Source organism: Myotis yumanensis, unplaced genomic scaffold (genome assembly GCF_028538775.1).
Source record: "Myotis yumanensis isolate MYYU_CA2020_CCGP unplaced genomic scaffold, mMyoYum1.0.hap1 SCAF_21, whole genome shotgun sequence".
NCBI lineage: Eukaryota > Metazoa > Chordata > Mammalia > Chiroptera > Vespertilionidae > Myotis > Myotis yumanensis.
This window is the reverse complement of record NW_027223772.1, coordinates 9,416,161-9,437,324: the sequence shown is the minus strand read 5'-3', so window position 1 is coordinate 9,437,324 and position 21,164 is coordinate 9,416,161. Positions and strand designations below refer to the sequence as shown.

Genomic DNA, 21,164 nt, shown 5'->3' with positions numbered 1-21,164 from the left:
GTCATGATCTCATTAAATAGATGAATTCAGAGCTAAAATTCAAAGAGGTTTATGTAACAAGTCAAAACTGAAGGCCAGAATTAATATTGTAACCCAGGGAGCACAAATATCAATACCTGAAGAGCCCTGGCAGGTGAAATAAATAGATGAAGCTGTTGAGTGGAGATTATAGTGACTGGGATGCTCGTGCCTCAGTTCACAGGAGTAGGGGCTACTCCTACCAAGTGGTCAGTCATGTGTGAGCTGGTACAGCACGAGCTTGCAGATCAGATGCCGTGGTTCATACTAGGCTCTGTCTCTTTCCAGCTGTGTGACCATGGGCAAGTCGGCTAACCTTTATCTGTTGCCACACTTGTAAAATGGAACTGATGATGTTGCTTACCTGAAGTAATGCAAGGGTGGTTGGGAGGCTTAAATGAGTTACTACATCTGAAGCACATGCTGGCACACACAAAGCCTTCAGATGCTGGCTATATGTCAATAGTTGTTCATTCTACACGTATTTGAGCTTCAGATATTGTTCTAGGTGCCCAGGAGATAGCGGTGAACACAAATTAAGCCCTGCTCTAGGGAACGTATGTTTAAGTTGAGGAGATAAACAATAACAGATATGTAATATTTTTCTCTGAAAACGGAATAAAGCAGGGTAAAGGAAGAGAGAAGGGCAGGGACTTCTAGTTTAGATTTGTGGTCAGAGAAGACACCTCTGAGGAGATGCCATTTAGAGCAGAGAGCTGAATGAAGTGAAAGCATCAGTCACTCTGGTATTCAGGGAGGGTGTTGGTGAAGAAACAGAAAGCCCAAGAGCCCTGCGGTGGGAGCATGCTTGCCAAGGTGAGGAATAGCAAGGAGGCCCGTTTGGAATGCAAGAGGGAGAGCTGGTAGGAAATGACGTTAAAGAGGAAAACAGACCAGATCATAAGGAGCCTTACTGTCACTCCCTCCCCCCGCAACACCACCACACACACACACCATTCAATCCAACATGAAATCCTCCCAATTTAAGCGATTTATTCTGGAGTTTGAATCCTGAAGGATCCCAGCCTGAGCTCAAACTTAACTATTTACTTTTAGAAATTAGCCAAACTCAGGAACCAAGTAGTATTCCATAATTTTTTGTGTGAGGCCCATAAGGCTTCTGCCCATGCTGTACCCTCTGACTGACAAACTCCTCTTAGACCTTTTCCTCTGGTTTCCTCGATACTTCTTTCTTATAGCACACTGTTCTCCTCTTCCAGAACACTTAGGACAATTTCATGTTTGTAAAATTTCAGTAGCTGTCTCCCTCAGGAAATATCAAGGATCTGTGAGATCAAGGATGTGTTTACGTTAATAAATTCAGCACATGTTTATTGAATGCCTACTGTGTGCTGGTCCTGGGGATAAAATTTAGAACAATATAGACATTTTCTTTGAAAAGAAGTTATTTTCTAGTGGGAAAGACAGATAAAAACAAGTAAACATGAGAAACATTGTGTTAAGTACTGTGGAGGCAATAAAATAGTGAGCTAGAGAATAATGGAGTACCCTACTTTAAATAAGGTGGTCAGAGACAAAATCTCCAAGGAGATGACATAAAAACAGCTGAGAGAAGACATGGTTAGCATGTTTGAATCAAGGGTAAGTTGGAGAAGTAAGTACAGACAGATCATACAGGGACTTATGTACCACGGATGGTTATTGAAAGATTTTAAGGTAAAGATTTGCTAATAATTTGCATTTTTAAATAGTCAATATTGCTGCTATATGGAAGATGGATTGTAGGGGAAATAGTGGCTGCAGAGAGAATGGTTGGGAGCCTATGGCAGTAATCGAGGAGAAAGCCAAAGCTGGCATACTTCAGTGCAGAAGTCAGCAAACCATGGTTGTGGACCAAATCTGGAACACTTGTTTTTGTAGATAAAGTCTTATTGGAACACAGCCATAGCCAAGCATTTAATGTGTTGTCTGGCCTCTTTTACATTACAAGGGCAAGGCCTGCAAGATCTAAAATAACAAGTAGCTAAAATCGGACTCTACAGAATAGTTTGGCAACAGTGGTTTCATGGAGAAAAGTAATACATTTTTGAGGTAGAAACAGCAAGACATTCTGATGGATTGGATGTAGGGAGTAATATAAAAAGAGGAGTAAGGGCAGACTGAAGGTTTTAAACCCTGAAAAGTTGGTTACACGATGATGCCATTTAATGAGATTCAGAAAGTCTGGTTCTTAGCAAGGTTTAATCACTATAATTTTTTCTTAATTTTAAAGGATGATTATTAAAGCTGAGACAGTGAAACAAGGAAGGGCCAACGAAAACAGGAGAGGGACTAGGTGGGGAAGTGAGCCTCGGCGGGTCTGCTTTGGTTCACTGAGACGTCAGAAAAGGGAGCCTGGGGCTCAGGTACAGGGGTTTGGCCCGGGATGAACTGCCCCTGCCCATTGCTGCCCTGGCTGTTTAGAGTTTAGGAGATGCATGTCTGGGGGAGGGGGCAGGGAAAGGCACAGGCGCTCCAGGGAGGGTGTGCCACATCATTATAATTTTTTACGTTGGTTTTTAAAATTTTGTACCCATCATTTTGATTAGTATCTAGTTAGTAATTGGTGTCAAGTCATAGATGTTGAATAATAAAAAAAAATAATGAGTTTTAGGTCTTTAAAAATTAGAAGGCATTTGCTGAGTAGACAAACAAATCATGTGAAACAGAAATAATGTATTAAGAATTGCTATAAGGGTTAATTTATGTTTTAAGGTCCAAAGAGTTACTATTTTGAAAATAGGGCCTATTGATCTAGGTGTTGTTTCCTGTACGGTGGATCAAAGTTTTAGATTCACATTGAAACTTCGTCTTTTAGAATAGCGTAGCAGTTCTCAAATAGTTTGGATCCAATATTAGAGTGGGAGAACAAATTTTTTCTGTGTACTTCTGATTGTTATGCAAAACAGTCTCACCAGAGTTAGTGGGAATAATGGTTTTACTTTTAAAGAACAACTGATGAGAAATAGCATAATGAGCTATTCTTGAGAGACTATAGACATACCAGTCATATTATAATCATAAATGTCATCAAAACCTAACTTGAAATCATTAAGAAGACCTAGAAAACTAGCAGTGGTCATCCGATCTCACTGAGAAATGTGTGAGAAAAGTAATTCTTACTGTTCTTACCATTGTAGCCAAATAATTTCTCTGGGGTTCTTGCTATAAGAAATTTCATTTGTAGAATTATTTTTACTTAATTTCCTCTATTTGGTACTTTTTAATTGTACCAATAGTATACTCTATAGCAGGGGTCCTCAAACTTTTTAAACAGGGGGCCAGTTCGCTGTCCCTCAGACCATTGGAGGGCTGGACTATAGTTTTTAAAAAAACTAGTCGGCTGCTAAGCAACAGGCAGTGGAGGCAAAAACACCCGGCGGGCCGGATAAATGTTTTCGGCGGGCCGCAGTTTGAGGACCCCTGCTCTATAGAGACTCCTCTCCCCAATCACAGTGCTATATTTTCCGAATAGAAATTATAACATCTCTACAGTTAAGTACAGAATAAATTCATGTATATAGAGTTCAGACTTTCCAAAAAATAATAGAATATGAGCAAAAAGAGATCTTAGAATTTATCTTTCTTTTAATACTCTTAACTCTTCAAAACCTAGAAGGGAAAAAACCTTGACAAAGCTGGTACACATCACTGAATTTGGGGTTCTCTTGGTTAGTTGTATACGTACACATAAAACAACAGTTTAGAAGCAGCAGTATTGACAATGAGAAGAAACAGCTGTCTTTAGAGAAAGAAGATGGAGTAAGTATGAAAAAGAAGATAGAAGAATTACAAAAGCATTGCTGTCCAGAGGATTTTAGCTTACTCCTTACTAAGTCCTATTCTCTATTACTCTACCATATCATGAATAATATATATGATGTTAATGAGTCATCATGGATATTTAAATCAGTGGTTCTCAGCCCTGGCTGTGGAGCAGAATCAACTTTTGAATTCAACAATAACCATCAAACAAAGTAATAAAACCGGATGTCCATGGCCTATATCCACTGAATCAGAATAGACAGGGGTAATGTCCAAGCATGTTTGAGGAGATTATGATGCAACCAGGGTGAGAACGACTGAAAATAGATTATGTACCCTTTATTCTCCTTTGTATAGAACATCTGATGATATATTTAAGAAAAATATTTATACATGTTATATGTATAATTTATCTTGTTTCAGTTATTTAGAAAGAGTATTTATGTGAGGTATTTTTTTCTCATAGCAGGATGAATGAGGTGGTACTTTTATAAGCTAGATTTGGAAACTTTATTTCCTTCTTTATTATTACAGACATATGGCACCCAGGAGAAAGATGTCTTGTCCCTTCTCCAGATAATGAAAAACTTTGTGAAGCAAGTATAAAATCTATCATCGTGGATGAAAATGGGAAGTCATTTGCAATCATCTTATATTCAGATTTTCAAGAAAGGAAAGTACCTCTTAAAAGACTTCAAGAAGTAAAATCTGTTAAAGATTGCTCCAGGAATTTCATATTTGATGATGAAGATTTAGAAAAGCCTTATTTCCCAGACCGAAAATTTCCATCATCTGCAGTTGCTTTTCAGTTATCTGAAGATGGAGACTCTATTCCTTACACTATTAATAGGTATTTGAGAGACTACCAAAGGGAAGGAGCCCAGTTTCTTTATGGACACTTCATCCAAGGAAGAGGGTGTATTCTTGGTGATGATATGGGACTTGGAAAAACAGTACAGGTAATTCCTTTAATTACTTTATAATTAATATTCCATAAAGTCATTTTATTATAAACATGAGTAGGTACCATATGGAAATCTCTTGTTTTTACTCTCAGTTCTTACGATAGCTAGTGTGTGTATGTGTCACCCACCTGACAGTAAAGTCCTTAAAGTTAAGGACAGTGCCTTAGTCATTATTTTATCCTCAGAACTTACTTAGTAGTACTTAGTATTTATGAAATATATTATTCAACATAATGTTTTGGCTTGATTTTACCTTTGGTAATACTAGTAGTAAGATATCAATTGTATTAGTTTAACTTTCTTAGTAATACTTGATGGAAGGAAAGTGGTCTGATATTTATTGAGCTGGATAGCATTGTTAAATTGATTCTTACAGGCCTTTTGTGCCCATTGCATTAGAAGTTTCCTAGCCTGGGATCCCTGGGCCACTAGGAGTTCTATTGGTAGACATTTCCCTAAAATGTGTGCTAGAATTTACATGTACTATACATGCTTTTCTGCTGAGAGGATCTATATTAGTTATCTATTGCTGCAAAACAAATTACACCAAAATTTGGTAGCTTAAAAATGGTGCACATTTATCATATTGTAGTTTTTGTGGGTCACAAATTCAGGTACAGTTTATCTGGGTCATCTGTCTCTTTCTCTCGTGATGCTGCAGTCCTCCCTTGGAGTAGGGAGCACCCACTTCCTGGAATAAATGAATTTGCTTTCTCAGAACAGGTGGCAAGAATAAAGAATGCCTTTTAGAAACTACTGTCTGTGACTAAGATATATAGATAGATACTAGAGGTAAATAAACCATAAAGCCCTTTTGTAACTCTTTACATACACTTTTACTGCTTTTGCCCACGCTAGAATGTTCTTTCTCACACTTCTTTGTCTAGCCAATGCTTGTTCATCTTCCACATCAGAAAGGTGAGGGTGCTACAAAAAGTGACCTGCAGTTTGGGCACCCTACCTTAAAACTATTTAAGTACAGTGAAAATTCTTCTGCAAGTTTTAGGCTCAAGTTTAGTTTACATCTGTGAAGCCCATGTTACAAAGAAATTCCCTATATTTTATACTTCATAGAATAATTTTTAAAGTGATTTCACTATATGATTTTGTGTTACCTGACACACTGAAATCATTGGAAGGCTCTGAGTTGTATTATATGCTGTGAAAGTCTTTGTGAGTTCATCTCCTGAAGATTAGGAAGTAGTTTCTGTACTAATTTTGATTCTTAGCTGGATTGTCCGATCCTTGGGGACCTAGTTCTCTGGTTCTCATAATTCAGAGAATAATTTCTACATAAATAGGAAGTTTGGGAGACCCGTATAAGATAGAGTCTAGAGATGTAATGACTATACACTGAGTGGCCAGATTATTATGACCACCTGACATTTGTAGGCAAATTAGCTATAATTTCACGCTGAAGTTGCTAGAAGGCCAGACCATTATAAATAGGGAAGCAGGTTGTTTACCACGACAGTAGAAGTGATTTTTTTCTGAAGATATGGGTAAACAATGCGATTTAACAGCCTTTGAACGTGGGATATATTTGAACGTGAGTGGCCAGATTATTATGACCACCCCATCAGTACTTTGTTGGGCCACCTTTTGCCTTCAATACTGCGGCGATTCTTCTCGCCATTGACTCCACAAGATGTTGAAAGGTGATGCAAGGAATCTGACACCATGCCTGATGAATAGCACTGTCCAGTTCTGTGAGATTTGATGGTTGTGGAACCAGCTGCCTGATGGCTCTTTTAACTTCGTCCCACAAATACTCAATTGGATTGAGATCTGGTGATTGTGGGGGCCAGCTAAGCAAGGTAAAGTCTCCCTCATGTTCTTGAAAGCACTCCTGCACAATACGAGCACCATGGCATGGCGCATTGTCTTGTTGGAAGAAGCCATCTCCTCAGACGTTGTTCCACACGAATTAAAGGGCCCAAATCATGCCAGGAAAACATGCCCCAAACCATAACACTGCCCCCACCAGTTTGAACAGTTGTATTCATGCATGTGGGGTGCATGCTTTCATGCTGTTTCCGCCAAATTCTCACTCTGCCATCTGCATGATGCAACTGGAAACGTGATTCATCGGATCATATGACTTTTTTCCAATGCTCGACTCCTTGTGTTCCTGTGCGAATTGGAGACGTTTTATCTTGGTAACTGCAGACAGCAAAGGTGTTCGAACAGGCCTTTGGCTTCCATATCCCATATGATGTAGTGTACGGCTAATTTGCCTACAAACGTCAGGTGGTCAAATAATCTGGCCACTCAGTGTATATACTAGTGAACTGTTGAAGAAACGTGATGTTAATGAGGTCACTAGTATTTAAAAATGCAGTAGAATTAGGTCCGTGAAAATAGACCATTGACATTTACTGTTTGAACTATAGTATTATCTTCTTTATTTTTTTCCTTTTTCATTTTTTTGTTATCATCCCTTAAGTTTCCCCATCTTACATTCTAACTTGGCCTTAATATGAAATTGTGTTCTTCTTCTTCAAAAAAAGCTTGCTTTATATACCAAATAAAATTTGCCTCCCTCATTTCAAACTTAAAAGTAGGCAAATTTAATATTTTTCATTCTTCAAGGGATGAGGATTAAAAAATGTTTATTTAATCTAGTGACATGGAAATAATTGTTATCTGAGCAAAAGACGTTTTGCTGGAATTTTAGAGTTACAAGCCAGGAAGAAGTAGGTGAAGACTTGGACACAGCGAGTAGCCTCACCTCTTTAAGAAATACGGCTTTGAAAGGAAACAAAAGAGACTTACTAGTAGCTGAAGAGGATGGGATTTTGAGGGAGTTTCTTTTTTGTTTGTTTTGTATCAATAAGGAATAGGAGGAACTTGTGTGTTGTTTTTTTAAGTGAATTGGAAGGATCTGATTGACAGTGAGCATGGTACAACATACATAAATATATGCATAACATATAATTCATATATGCATGTCCATGAACACATAGACATACATAAATATGCAAAAAGTGGAATCACTACTATCTTACAAGCTGACCCCCCCCCCAAAATAAAAATCTTATTATGAAACTTTTCAAACATAAAGAAGAGTGGGAAGAATTGTACAATGAATACTCACCACTTAGATTCTGTTAATTTTCTGTTTCTTTACATATGCCTTTATCACATATCTGACCATCCATCAAGCCATCTTTTGGATGCATTTTAAAGTAGCAGATATTAGTATATTCTATCCCCAAATACTTGAGCTCTCATGTCATTAGAGTTCAAAATTTATTTATAATTATTTTATCCCTTTTGAAATAAAATTTACAATGAAATGCACAAATCTTAAGTATACTCACCATTCTATGAATTTTGACAAATGTACATCTCTGTTAAGTAAAATAAACCCTCTCAAGATATAGAATATTATATCATTACTTCAGAAAATGTCTTCATTTCTCGTTCTGTACAGCCCCAAGAGGCAATCATTGTTCTGCTTCTTACGAAAGAGATTAGCTTTGCCTTTTCAGTGCTCCATCGTATAGAAATAGATGCTTCATTTTGTTTATCCATCCCCCTGCTTACAGACTGTTTCCAGTTTAGCTATTATGAATAAAACTATTTACAACTTTCTTGAACAATCTCTTGTGTTTTCATTTCTTTTGGGTAAATAATAAGGAATGGAATTACTTGGTCATAGAGCTGATGTGTGTTTAGTTTTATAAGAAATTGCCAAACCTTTTATCAGAGTGTTCAGACCATTTTGCATTCCTACCAAGAATATATGAGAATTATGGTTGTTTCATGTCCTCATAAAACTTGGTTTGGTCGGTCTTATTAATTTTAGCAGTTTGGTTAGGTATGTATGTATGTGTTTGCTTGTGTGTTGTTTATATACTTTATTGAGGTGTAATTGACATGCAATAAACTACATAATTTTACAGTATATAATTTGATAAATTTTGCATATATACACTCAGGAAATGATCACTACATTTCCATACTCAAGATAATGAACATATCTATCACCCCAAAAGTTTCTTCATGTTCATTTGTGCCCATGATATGGTCAACACCAATGATTTATCATCTACTACTTTTACTTTTAGTTTTTAATTTGACTAAAAAATTATAGTGAGAAGAGATGTAAAACCCTAAATTTTTATGAGAATTTCCTAATATTTTTCAGGATTCTCACATCTAATGCAATAGGTAATTTGAAAATGACACCCCTCTATACATTTACATAATATTTAATTAGCTATTTAACTATAATAAACAATTTCAACTGGACTATATAGGTTTGGGAAACTGACCTTTGCTAATCAAATAGCTCAACTGATAGAAGGGGGATAGAAAGGGCACTTACTATATAGCAGTGCTTTCTCAAACGTGTGATCTCTGGACCAAAAGCATCAGCATCAGCTGGGAACTTGTTAGCATTGTAACTTCATGGATCTTAACCCAGACTTAGCGAATCAGAAGCTCCGGAGGTGGGACTCAGCAGTCCCTGTTTTAACAGATTGTTTGAGGCCCACTGAAGTTTGACAACCTTTGCTCAGAGTATTGTTTTTCGGAGTGGTAGAAAACTTTGGTTAATTTGGTGATTTGGTTCAGTGAAGGTTGGTTAAGAGAGTGTTTAGTCTATGAGAATATTTATACATAGAATGATGATCATTTTACTTAAAAAAATTTAAAAATAGATATTAGAGATAATCTTGTTCAGCTTTTTTAATAAATGAAGAAACTGAGACAACAGTACTGAATGAATTCCCTATCTAAGTTCATATACAGGAAGTAACTATTTTCATTTCCATTCACTATTCTTTTTTTCCCTCTCTCTACTCTTTACTGCCTGTATCTTGCAGTCTTCTATTTAGCTTTTAATGAACTGCATTCATTCAATGAGCTGACATTTATTAAGCACCTAATGCGGTTTAGGTTCTGAAGAACCTAGTATAAATGGACACAATCACTGTACTTACAGAGTTCACAAATGGTGATCAAAAGAAATGAAGCCAAAGGGTCTTCAGCCCGTCTTGCAAGTGGATGGGAGGAAGAGCAGGCCTGCCTGTGGGTGTCAGGGGAGGCTTTACACAGAAATTGGTATTTTTGTTCTTTGTGTTGGGTTTGCTTTGTGTTGGGTTTGCTTTTGAAAACCCACCAAAATTTTGAACTAATTTGAGTGATATCAATTAGGACATTAAAGGTTTGTGTGTTTTCTCGCTTTTTCATTGAAGGGCATAGCTCTAGTACAGTATTTGAAAGGTTTATCATAAAAGAAAATCTCACTCATTGAATCAAAATTATTTTTTAATCTTAATTTGGTAATTAACTTTAATAGGCACAGGCTTAAAAACTATTAAATATGTACAATATGTGCTTCACAAGTTTGTTTCCCTATCTACTATGTGAAAAAGATGGTGTTAATACTTTTTGAGCAGCAGAGGAGAAATTTGGAAACTATAAAGATTTTCTTTGAATCTTTGCTTTTATATTATTAGATATTACATAATCAAAGATGTTACCTCTGAAAGCTATTGTTTAAAAAAGACATGTATAGTAAACCTCAATCCTGAGAGATATGGTGGGGTTGCTGATAATTACAGCTTTCTTAGGCTATTGTCAACACCATCTTTTGGATAATATGATCTGAGATTCAAGAACTATACTAAAATTTAAAAGTTCTTAGGATTACAAGTTATGTCATTCATTTAAGAATATAGTAATGAGAAAAAGTAATATTGGCTGTGTTTCATGGATAAGATCCCATAATATCCATTGTGAGGGACTAATTAACCTGCAGAGCCACAGATCCTTTAAAGAAGAAACAAAAATGTCCTCATGTTTTAAAGATTAAAGCACTTTTCTTTTTTGGCCTCTGATTTATTCTGTATATCATGTGCTGTCTGTATATGACGAAAATGGCCTATAAAAATGTTTGCCTGACATTTAGAAAGGAATGCCTGTACAAACAGAATGCTTTCTCAGAGTGATATTTTATCTGAAACTAGAGGCCTGGTGCATGAAATTCGTGCATGGAGGGGGTCCCCTCAGCCCAGCCTGCACCCTCTCCAATCCGGGACCCCTCTCACAATCCTGGACCACTGGCTCCTAATTGTTCACCTGTCTGCCTACCTGGTCGTCCCCAACTGCCCCCCTTCCAGCCTAATCGCCCCCAACTACCCTCTCATCGGCCTGCTCACCCCCAATTGCACCCCTCCCACCTGCCGGCCTGGTCGCCCCCAAATGCCCCCCCCATCCCCCCTCCCGGCCGACCTGGTCGCACCTCATGGCACCCCCGCCAGCCTAGTTGCCCCACGCAGCCTGCTGTTCAGTTGTTTGGTTGTCCCTCACTAACCCCTCTGCTGGTCTGGTCACCCCATGCAGCCTGCTTGTTCAGTCGTTTGGTCGTCCCTCACTAACCCCCCTGCCGGCCTGGTCGTAGGCAGCCATGTTGTGAGAGCATGAGGGTTAATTTGCATATTACTTCTTATATAGGATGTGTATTAAATTTTTTCTAATACTTTTCTGCTTCAATTTAGATAATCACATTTTTCTCCTTTATTCTGTTAATGTATTATAGTATATAAATCAATCTGATTTATATTGATTGTTTTTTTTTAAGTTTAACCAATATTGTATTCCTGGGATAAATCCAATTTGGTAATGAGGTTTTATTTTTATATATTGCTGGATTCAGTTAGCTAATATTTTAAGAATTTTTGGAATTATATTTATTACAAATAATGTGTTTGTCTGGTTTTAATAGCAAGGTTATGCAGGCCTCATTGAATAAATTGGGAAGTGTTTCTTTCTCCTCTCTTTTCTGAAAGAGTTTGTGTTATTTTCTCCTTAAATATTTGATGGAATTCACTAGTGAAATTTTTTGGACCTGGCGTTTTCTTTAAAGAAAGATTTTATTTTTATCATTAATTTTTATAATGGATTCAGTTACTTTAATAGATATGGGGCTATTTATATTTTTTCTTACATTGGTTTTGATAAATTATATTTTTCAAAGAATTTATCCATTTCATTTAAATTGTCATATTGACTAGCATAAAATTATTCATGATATTTCTTTATTATTATTTTAATGTTTGTAGGATCTGCGTGATATCTCTCTGTATTCTTATGGATACTTTGTATACTCTCTGTTTTATTCTTGATTCACCCAACTTCAGGTTTACTGATTTTGTTTATCTTTTCAAAGAACCAGCTTTTAGCTTTGTTAATTTTCTCTGTTGTTCATTTGTTTGGTATTTCTTTGATTCCTGCTGTTATCTCCATTATTTTCCTTCTCCTTACTGTGAATATATTTCATCTTCATTTGCTAGTTTGTTAAATAGAACCTTAGGTCATTAATTTCATATCTACCTTTTTATGCTCCAAATTTATGTTCAAGCATTGCTTTATCTGCATCCCACAAATTTTATGTGTTATATTTTCATGTAATTGAGAGGATTTTCTGATTTTTATGTGTGATTCTTTTTTTTGATCTTTGGGGTTATTTACAAGTGTATATTTGATTTGGCAATGTTTATCTATTTTTCCTAGATATCTCTTCATTAATGTTTTCTAATTTCATAATAGCTAGTCTGTAATATTTTAGTATTTTGAAAAATTTATTGAGTTTTTTAGTAGCCCGTTTTATTGAACATACTATGTGCATTTCAAAAGAATATGTAGTCTGCAGATGGATAAGGTCTACAAACATGAGTTATCATGTCAGGGTGTTTGATAATGTTCAGATTTTTTTAGGGAAGTTAAAGTCTCCCACTATGAATATGATTGTAGGTTTGTCTACCCTTTAATTCTAACCACTTTGTCTTCATGTATTTTGAGGCTCTGTTATTGGGATCATAAACCTTTATGACTGTTATGTCTTCTCAATGAACCAACCCTTTCATCATTATGAAATGTCTATTTCTGGTAATACTATTGGTAATATTATCTATTTTATCTGATATGGAGATGGCCACTCCAGTATGCTTATGTTTCCTGATTGCATGGTAAATCTTTTCAAACCCTCTATTTCAAGCTGTCAGTGTCTTTATATGTATTTATAGTATATCTCTTATACACAGCTCTTATCCATCTGGACAATTTGATATTTAATTGGAGTGTTTAGCCATTTATATTTAATGTAATTCCTGTTTTATTTAATTTGGATATACCATTTTATTCTTTGTTTTTCTGTTTGAACAGACTGCTTACTGTTTTACTATTTCTCCTTTCCTGCCTTTCTTTGTGTTAATAGGATAGTTTTAGAATGCCACTTTAATTCTTCTATTGACTTTTTAACTATTTTTTTTTTTTAATATATTTTATTGATTTTTCACAGAGAGGAAGGGAGAGAGATAGAGAGAGTTAGAAACATTGATGAGAGAGAAACTTCGATCAGCTGCCTCTTGCACATCCCCCACCGGATGTGCCCGCAACCCAGGTACATGCCCTTGACCGGAATCGAACCCGGGACCTCTCAGTCCGCAGGCTGACGCTCTATCCACTGAGCCAAACCGGTTTCGGCAGACTTTTTAACTATTCTTATTTGAATTTTTTTTTGGATGGTTGCTTAAGTGATGAAAATATACATATTTAACTTTTCACAGTACTAAGACTTAATGTACCACTTTATGTAGCATGTAGGTATATTGTAATGAAATAGGTCATCCTATTTGTATTTTAAGGAAGTTAAGAGTTAAGAAAGCTAAGTATACTACCAATGATACCTACCTATCACCTAATATCTAAATTTTGAAGGTGAAACCAAACTATATTTTCAGAATCAACTAAACTTGGTTTTGGTATATATGCCTTTTAAAAATATTTCTGTGTTCCATTTCCTAATATTTTAGGAGTTTTGTTTCTATATGAGTAAGAGAAATTGACCTGTTAATTTTAATGTACATATTGTAATATTCTTGTCAGATTATCTTTTTTTAAGTATTTTATTTTACTCTATTATTTTTGTCATTTTTTAATTTTCAGTTACACTTGACGTACACTATTATATTAGTTTGAGGTGTACACCCCAGTGATTAGACATTATATAACGTACTAAGTGATCATTATGATAAATCTCGCACTCATCTGACACCATACATAATTATTAGAATACTAGAGACCTGATGCATAAAAATTTGTGCACTTGGGGATGGGGGGTCCCTCAGCCCGGCCTGTGCCCTCTCGCAGTCTGAGACCCCTCGGGGGATGACCACCTGCTGGCTTAGGCCTGCTCCCCGGGGGATTGGGCCTAAGATGGCAATCAGACATCCCTCTGGCAGCCCGGCAGCCCTTGGGGGATGTCCACTTGCCAGCGGGGACCAGGCCTAAGCTGCAGTCAGACATCCTTAGCGCTGCTGAGGAGGCAGGAGAGGCTCCCACCACCACCGATGTACTGGCAGCCATCAGCCTGGCTTGTGGCTGAGCAGAGCTCCCCCATGTGGGAGCGCATTGACCACCAGAGGGCAGCTCCTGCATTGAGCGTCTGCCCCCTGGTAGTCAGTGTGTGTCATAGTGACCAGTCATTCCCAGTCTTTCTGCTGTTAGGGTCAGTTTGCATATTAGCCATTTACTATATAGGATAGAGGCCTGGTGCACCAGTGGGGGTCGGCTGGTTTGCCCTGAAGGGTGTCCTGGATCAGGGTGGGGGGTCCCGCTGGGGTGCCTGGCCAGCCTGGGTGAGGGGCTGATGGCTGTTTTCAGGCTGGCCACACCCCCTTTAGGGTGGGGGTCCCCACTGGGGTGCCTGACTAGTCTGGGTGAGGGGCTGAGGGATGTTTTCAGGCTGGCCAGCGACTGAAGCTCCCAGCCTCTCCTTTTTTTTTTTTTTTTTTTAATTCTGAGATTTATTTACCTTCTATAATTGAAACTCTGTTGCCTTCACTGACGCTTCCAGCTCTGAGGCCATGGCTGGCTGAAAGCAGGTATCTGGGGTTTGTTTAGCTTCTATAATTGAAACATTGTTGCTTTCGGGCTCAGAGCCGAGTCGCGGCACGCCGGGAACCTTGGCTTCCTCCATCACTGGAGCAAGCAAATCTCCTGCTCGCTTCAGCTGCGTGGCTGCCGGCCGCCATCTTTCTTGGCAGTTAATTTGCATATCGCCCTGATTAGCCAATGGGAAGCGTAGCGGAGGTACGGTTAATTACCCTTTTTGTCTTTTATTAGATAGGATTATTGACTATATTCCCTAGGCCATACTTTAAATCTCCATGACTATTCTGTAACAACCAATTTGTATGCAGAACATTTACAAAAATTGGGCTAGACTCAGAGGAAGGAGGAGTGAAATTTGGTGGAAGAAAGTAGCAATGATTTGAAATGACCAGATAGCATTAAAGACCTCTGAATATAGTAACTGCAGTTGTGCCCTTTCTAACTCATGTATATTGTTGTCATATCTTTTAATTCTTCTGTTATTTAATCCCAACAAAATATTTTATTATTGTTTCATAATGTCAATATACATTTATATTTTCTATGTATTTATTATTTTTGTTGCTCTTAAGTTTTCCCTGCTCTAAATAGAATCATTTTCTTTGTCCGGAAAACATCCTTTAGTTATTCTCTTTGGTGTGACTCTTTTGGTAATGCATTGTCTCAGGTTTTGTTTGTCTGAAAATATCTTCACACTTGAATGATAATTTCACTAGTTATAAAACTAGATTGATTTATTTTCTTTCACACTTTGAAAGTATTCTATTTATAGTGTCTTTCATTGTTTTTGCTGCAAGCTCAGTTATTTGTGGACTTGTTGCTCTGAATATTTTTAAGATTTATTTTCAGTGTTTCAAGGTTTGAACAGTTTTTTATGAAGCACCTAAACTTTTGGATTTAAAAATTTTTATTTATATTTTTGGCCTGATGTTCTTAGTGGATATGGGCTATATGACTTGATTTTTATTTTATTTATTTTTTGGTCACATTTTTAAAGTTTTCAGCTTTTATCTTTTCAAATACTTCAGTTTTTCTATTACTTGGGATTCAGAGTATAAATATCTACACTCATACTAAAAATTCTATTTTCCTATAGCTTTGCTAATTCTCTCTTTTTTTAGGTTTTATAATTTATTTTTCTAAAGTAATAGTAACTTCTTTTCCCCCATCTGAGTAGATCATACTTTCCCTTAAATCTCTAAAACACCCTGCCAATATTGTTTTTGCTATTTTCACATATTTTTACAGTTATTCAAAGAGGTTAACTAACTGGCCCAAATTCACATAGCTGCCAAGCAACTAAAGTACAATTGATTATTTCTTGCTCTTCATTATATAAAGTTATATTTCTTTTTTTCTATGTCTATCTTTTTCACTTGGTTTTTAGAATGGTATGTATATTGATGAATTATCTTAGTTTATCTTAAAATACCATTGTGTCATTTCACCTATATTTATTGGATAAACAAGTACACAAATTTATGAGCTAAATATTATCCCAGTGAGTTTACATTTTACAAGGAAAAAAGAATATATGCAGTTTGTCCTAATAGAACAATTCGTTTTTATGGATCAAAGCAAATAAGAAAATAATGTCCCAACTGACGAAATCAAGAAATAATTCATTGAGTGGGTAGAACTTATCATGGAGGAGAGGCAATGTGAGAATTCCTTTACTGTTTTCAAGGATAACATGCATATTATCCTTGTTAATACAAATAAAGCCAACGCGTGTTTGTTACTAAGTAGGTAGGTAGTTATGTAAGCAGTAAAATATTGTCCATCATGATACATTATACACATTGATTGAAAAAGGTGTTTTTTCTCCAGGTTATTTCATTTTTGGCTGCCATTTTGCATAAAAAGGGAACTCGTGAGGATATTGAAAATAATATGCCAGAGTTTTTACTAAGAAGTCTGAAAAAGGAACCCCCTTCTTCTATAGCAAGAAAGGTAAGATACCTAGGAGTATACAACTCATGAGTCTGATATTACAAAAGCACAAAGAAACTTTAAAACAAGACTTTTAAAACATTATTAGAATATTTGTTTTGTAAACCTAATTTTTGAAGGATTAGCAGTTTTATTCTCAAGTTAAATATGATTAACTCTCAAAATGGCAAAATACAATTTCAGCTTGAACTTGTTTTAGGGTTTCAATCTTTTGCTTGGCTAGATTTATATGATTTAGTTTGATTAATTTGTTAAATATTCATGAATGTGCATGCAAAGTTAGTTGGAGTTCATGTACTGTTTGTATTTATGTGAGAATGAAAATGATACAGTTGTAGATATTGGTAGCAAAGGGGTGTCATTGATATTTAAAATTGCTTAGAAGACTACATTCCCAAAATATGAAATGAATTCTTCTTATATAAGGAACATTGAAGGTGGAATTAGAAAGACTAAGGTCTAGGCTGGTCTCTGTCTCTCTGACCATGGGACTATGAGTACTATTCATGTCCATATGTCAGCTTTCTCCTTTGTTGATGTATGTTTTTAAATATCTTACACATGATTTTATAAAAAATATTTCTAACAAAGTAATGAAATGCAAAAAAAAAGTATACTATATTTATGTGTCTGACTTATATATTTCTCAGCATCCAGGAAACTGGATAGAGATGAAGAGAGTGATTTTATGAAGTCTTTATTATATTATGGTAATGAACCACTTTCCACAAGTTTTAAAAGATTCTGTCATATATGACTAGGGACCTGATGCATGAAATACATGTAAGAGTAGGCCTTCCTTCCTCCAGCTGCCTGTACCAGTTTCCCTCTGGCACCCGGGACCCAGGCTTCCCTCGCAGCCCTGGCTTCGTCCAGAAGGTCATCTGGAAGGCCGTCTGGTCTAATTAGCATATTATTATTATAGATTGCTGAAAAGTCCTGGTTTACTTTTGTGTATCATTAGGGACTTTTCAGTGCAAACTTTTGCAAAGTATTGGCTTAAGGTAATTATTATTACTTTAAATTCTCTTTATTATATTTAATAGCATAAATGGATCCTGAGCATCAAATTAAATTTGATCCTAAAAGAACATTATGGTTCTTAATGTGTTTTAATTCTCCAAGAGTCCAGGTGCTGTTTTTAGCCCTGGATTCAGTTGTTCTTCGGTTCTAAATGTCAGTGATGAACTTACATGTCTCTTATGTATCGCTTGTGACATTTAGCAGACAGTGGGGAGAGAAAAACTAGGGAAAGCAATACTTTAAATATTTTAAAATATCTTAGAAAGAAGAAGAATGGGAGAAGAGAGAAGTAAAGAAAGATCCATTTGGTGGTGTGGTAAAATATACTAGTAGCCACCTTAATTGACACTAATGGTTGCCTTTCACCCCTACCTTCTTCCCCGTCCCTCCTTCTCTCTCTCTCTCTCTCTCTCTCTCTCTCTCTCTCTCTCTCTCTCTCTCTCTCTCTCTCTCTCTCTCTCTTCTTTCCCCCATAATCTTCACAGTTTTTCATAGTGAGAAGTTATGGGAATTCTTTTCCTGGAACTGGAACCCTGGACTGGGGAACCTGGTGTGGGGGTGGGACCCCTTGCTCCTCAGGGGGAACCTCCTCAACCCAGATATCCCTACTGATTTTTAACATGCACACGTGGGTGTGGGACCAACCTGTTCAGCATCTGCCCTTCCTACCAACTGGTTTCTTCCGTATATCCTTAGGTGTAGGACTTCTGTTCAGCTAGACTTTAGGTAGTTCTCGATGATGGTTGTTCTGTAGCTTAGTTGTTACTGTGATGTGGTTGTGGGAGGAATCGAGCACAGCGTCTACCTCCTCTGCCATCTTGACTGGAATTTCCAAGGTTTTCCTCCAATTGCTTTGATTTTTCCAGTAAATTTTCCAGGTCTTCAACTGACAGTACCTGGAAGAGGAGGAGAGGAAATAGACTAGGTAAATGAAGTCCTCCTTGAAGTTGTTACTGGAATCCTGATCATACCTCTTTTCTGTTTTGTAAAATTACCTCTCCCTTGTCAACTCCTTTTTTGGTGGGGAAATAAAAAATAGCTGGGTTTTTTTGGAAAGGTTAACTATCTATTTAGTCCTAATAAAAACTAATGAAATAGTAAAGTGTTTTTATTGTGTGTGTGGTCTTCTACCTCCAGATATACCCAATTTCTCAGTTGTATTTATTATTATTAACTACAGTGTCAAAAATAAAAAAATAAGGCTATTGATAATCTGGATTTCACTTTGAGGTTCTTTTTCATTTTGAGGAAATATGAAATTTTTAGAAAATCAAATTTTTTCTTCTTCTTTTAGATGTTCTTAATAGTTGCTCCTCTTTCTGTCCTCTACAACTGGAGGGATGAATTGGATACCTGGGGGTATTTCAGAGTCACTATTTTACATGGTAACAAAAAAGACAGTGAGCTGATTCGCGTAAAGCAGAGGAAGTGTGAAATTGCTCTAACAACTTATGAAACACTGCGCTTATGTCTGGAGGAGCTTAACAGGTAATGGCAATAATGGGAATGATTGTATTCTGCTTACCTCAATTGTATTTGTACCTTTATGTTATAATTTTTTAAAAAGCTGTAAATATTCTTTAGCATGATTTATTTTCATTTCAGTATCATTGATATTGGCAGTCTATAATAATTATTTTCTAAAAAGGAAAACGCTGCATCAGATTTTCCAGTTTCTTATTCTATTTCCTCTATAACTTCTCCAAAAATATCTGCTAAAGAATGTTAAGACTTGTGCTAAATCTTATGTACAACCTTTTATGCATGTGGTGCCTCAATACTAAGACAGTCATTTTCATGAATTATTTTAATTAGGTGAATCTGTTGTGTGAATGAGTAGCAAAAATTACATACACATATTGAGAACCACTGTTCCAGTTTCATATATCCTTGTCAACACTTGATATTGTCTGTCTTTAAATTATAGCCATTCAAATGGTTTTATAGTGGTGTCTTATGGTTTTAATTTGAACATCTCTAATGACTAGTGATGTTGAGAACTTCTATGTGCTTATTTGTCATCTGTATATCTTTGTTGGTAAAATATCTAGTAAAATTGTTACCCAGCTTTTAAAATTGGATTGTTTTAGCCTTGTTGAGTTGTAACAGTTTTTTATACTTTCTGTGTACAGGTTCTTTACTAGGCTATGATACGCAACTACTTTCTCCTAGTCTGCAGTATGTCTTGTCATTTTCTTAATGGTGTCTATAGACCAAGAGCAAAGTTTTTAACTTTGATGAAGTCCAACTTATCAATTTTTTTGGTGTTCATATCTGAGAAATGTATCGTAACTCAGAGCCACAAGATTTTTTTTCTTACATTTTATAATTTTAGCTCTTATGCTTAGTTCTATTATCTATTTTGAGATAGTTTTTATGTATGTGAGATGTGGGGGTGCAAAAGATATCTTTCCTCTCACCTTCTAAGTTCTTCTATCTGGACTAATAATCAAATTGATATGCGACAGATTAACAAGAGGAAATGTCCAAAATTTATTATGGATATACATTTGTGGGTGCCATAGATAGGAGATTTGAAGACTCGTTGGGCAGTTGAGGTTTATATGCCATTTTGCACAAAGGAAGAGGGCAGGGGGCTGGGATTTCAGAGGGAAAGTAGGTAATTTACAGGGAGACAAGAAATAGCAAATTTGGTAAACAAATGTTGTCTGGGCCACACGGACACAGGGAATTTGGCAAATAGAGTTTTGTTGGATCCTCCCTGATGGTCATATCTGCTCTGTGTGTGCTAAGATGATTATGCTAAGGTGAATATGCTAAGAAGATTCCCTTCCTGAAGTGGTTTTTCTATCTGAATTCCTTTAGGCAGGAAAGGGGAGGGTCATGTGTTCTTCTAAGTATTTTGTTTCTTAATAATCAGTTTAAAATCAATATCCCAAAGGCATACTTTGGTTCCCCTCAGAGGTAAAAGCCCAAATTATTTTTCTTCCATAGAACTTCCTGGGTTTTACTTATTCAGTGTTTTATACTCCGTCATAGCCATTCTTAATGATGCTCACATTTCCGATTAGCCTGGATCCTTGGGAGATGTCTTTGGACATCTGTGCTTTCTGGTTCTTCATTATTTCCCCTACTGCACACTTGAAATCAACTGTTTCTCCGGGGCTCTGGTTCCTTTTAGTGGATTGACTGCTATAGGTGCACATTGCTGCTAGGTAACAATTGATTCTAAACCTTTTTAGCAGATAAAGCTATATAATACAACTTTTAAAGTCATGAGTTTATATTGATTTTTTCATTCAGATTTAACATTATCAGTATTGCTTCCTATATTTTATATTTATTTATCTTGTTTATTACTTTAAAATTTCATTTTGTCATTTTAGTTATGTGAAAATGAGTGTTTTTTATTCCACCATCATTACACAGAATCTCTTTATCTTTTTGTCTCCATATGCATTTTATTTTTATGGCCTGTCCAAACCTGTGACCGTTTAACTAACTAGGTGAGATCGTTATGGGATCATCAAAGAGTAAAGAGGGGAAAAATTCCAAAATTTTGATAGAGAAAGC

At 36.3% G+C, this 21,164-nt stretch overlaps 1 protein-coding gene across 2 annotated transcripts in view; it reads left to right on the top strand.

Moving 5' to 3' along the window:
* Positions 1–21,164, top strand: part of ERCC6L2 (ERCC excision repair 6 like 2) — a 114,749-nt gene that overhangs the window by 928 nt on the left and 92,657 nt on the right. For both annotated transcript variants that reach the window (XR_011469270.1, XM_070400815.1), the window contains exons 2-4: positions 4,318–4,742; positions 16,485–16,607; positions 18,925–19,118. Coding sequence is in view for 1 of the 2 variants with exons in the window: in XM_070400815.1 (XP_070256916.1) it covers positions 4,318–4,742; positions 16,485–16,607; positions 18,925–19,118 (742 nt within the window). In the remaining variant the exon portion in view is untranslated. The remainder of the gene's footprint in view (positions 1–4,317; positions 4,743–16,484; positions 16,608–18,924; positions 19,119–21,164) is intronic.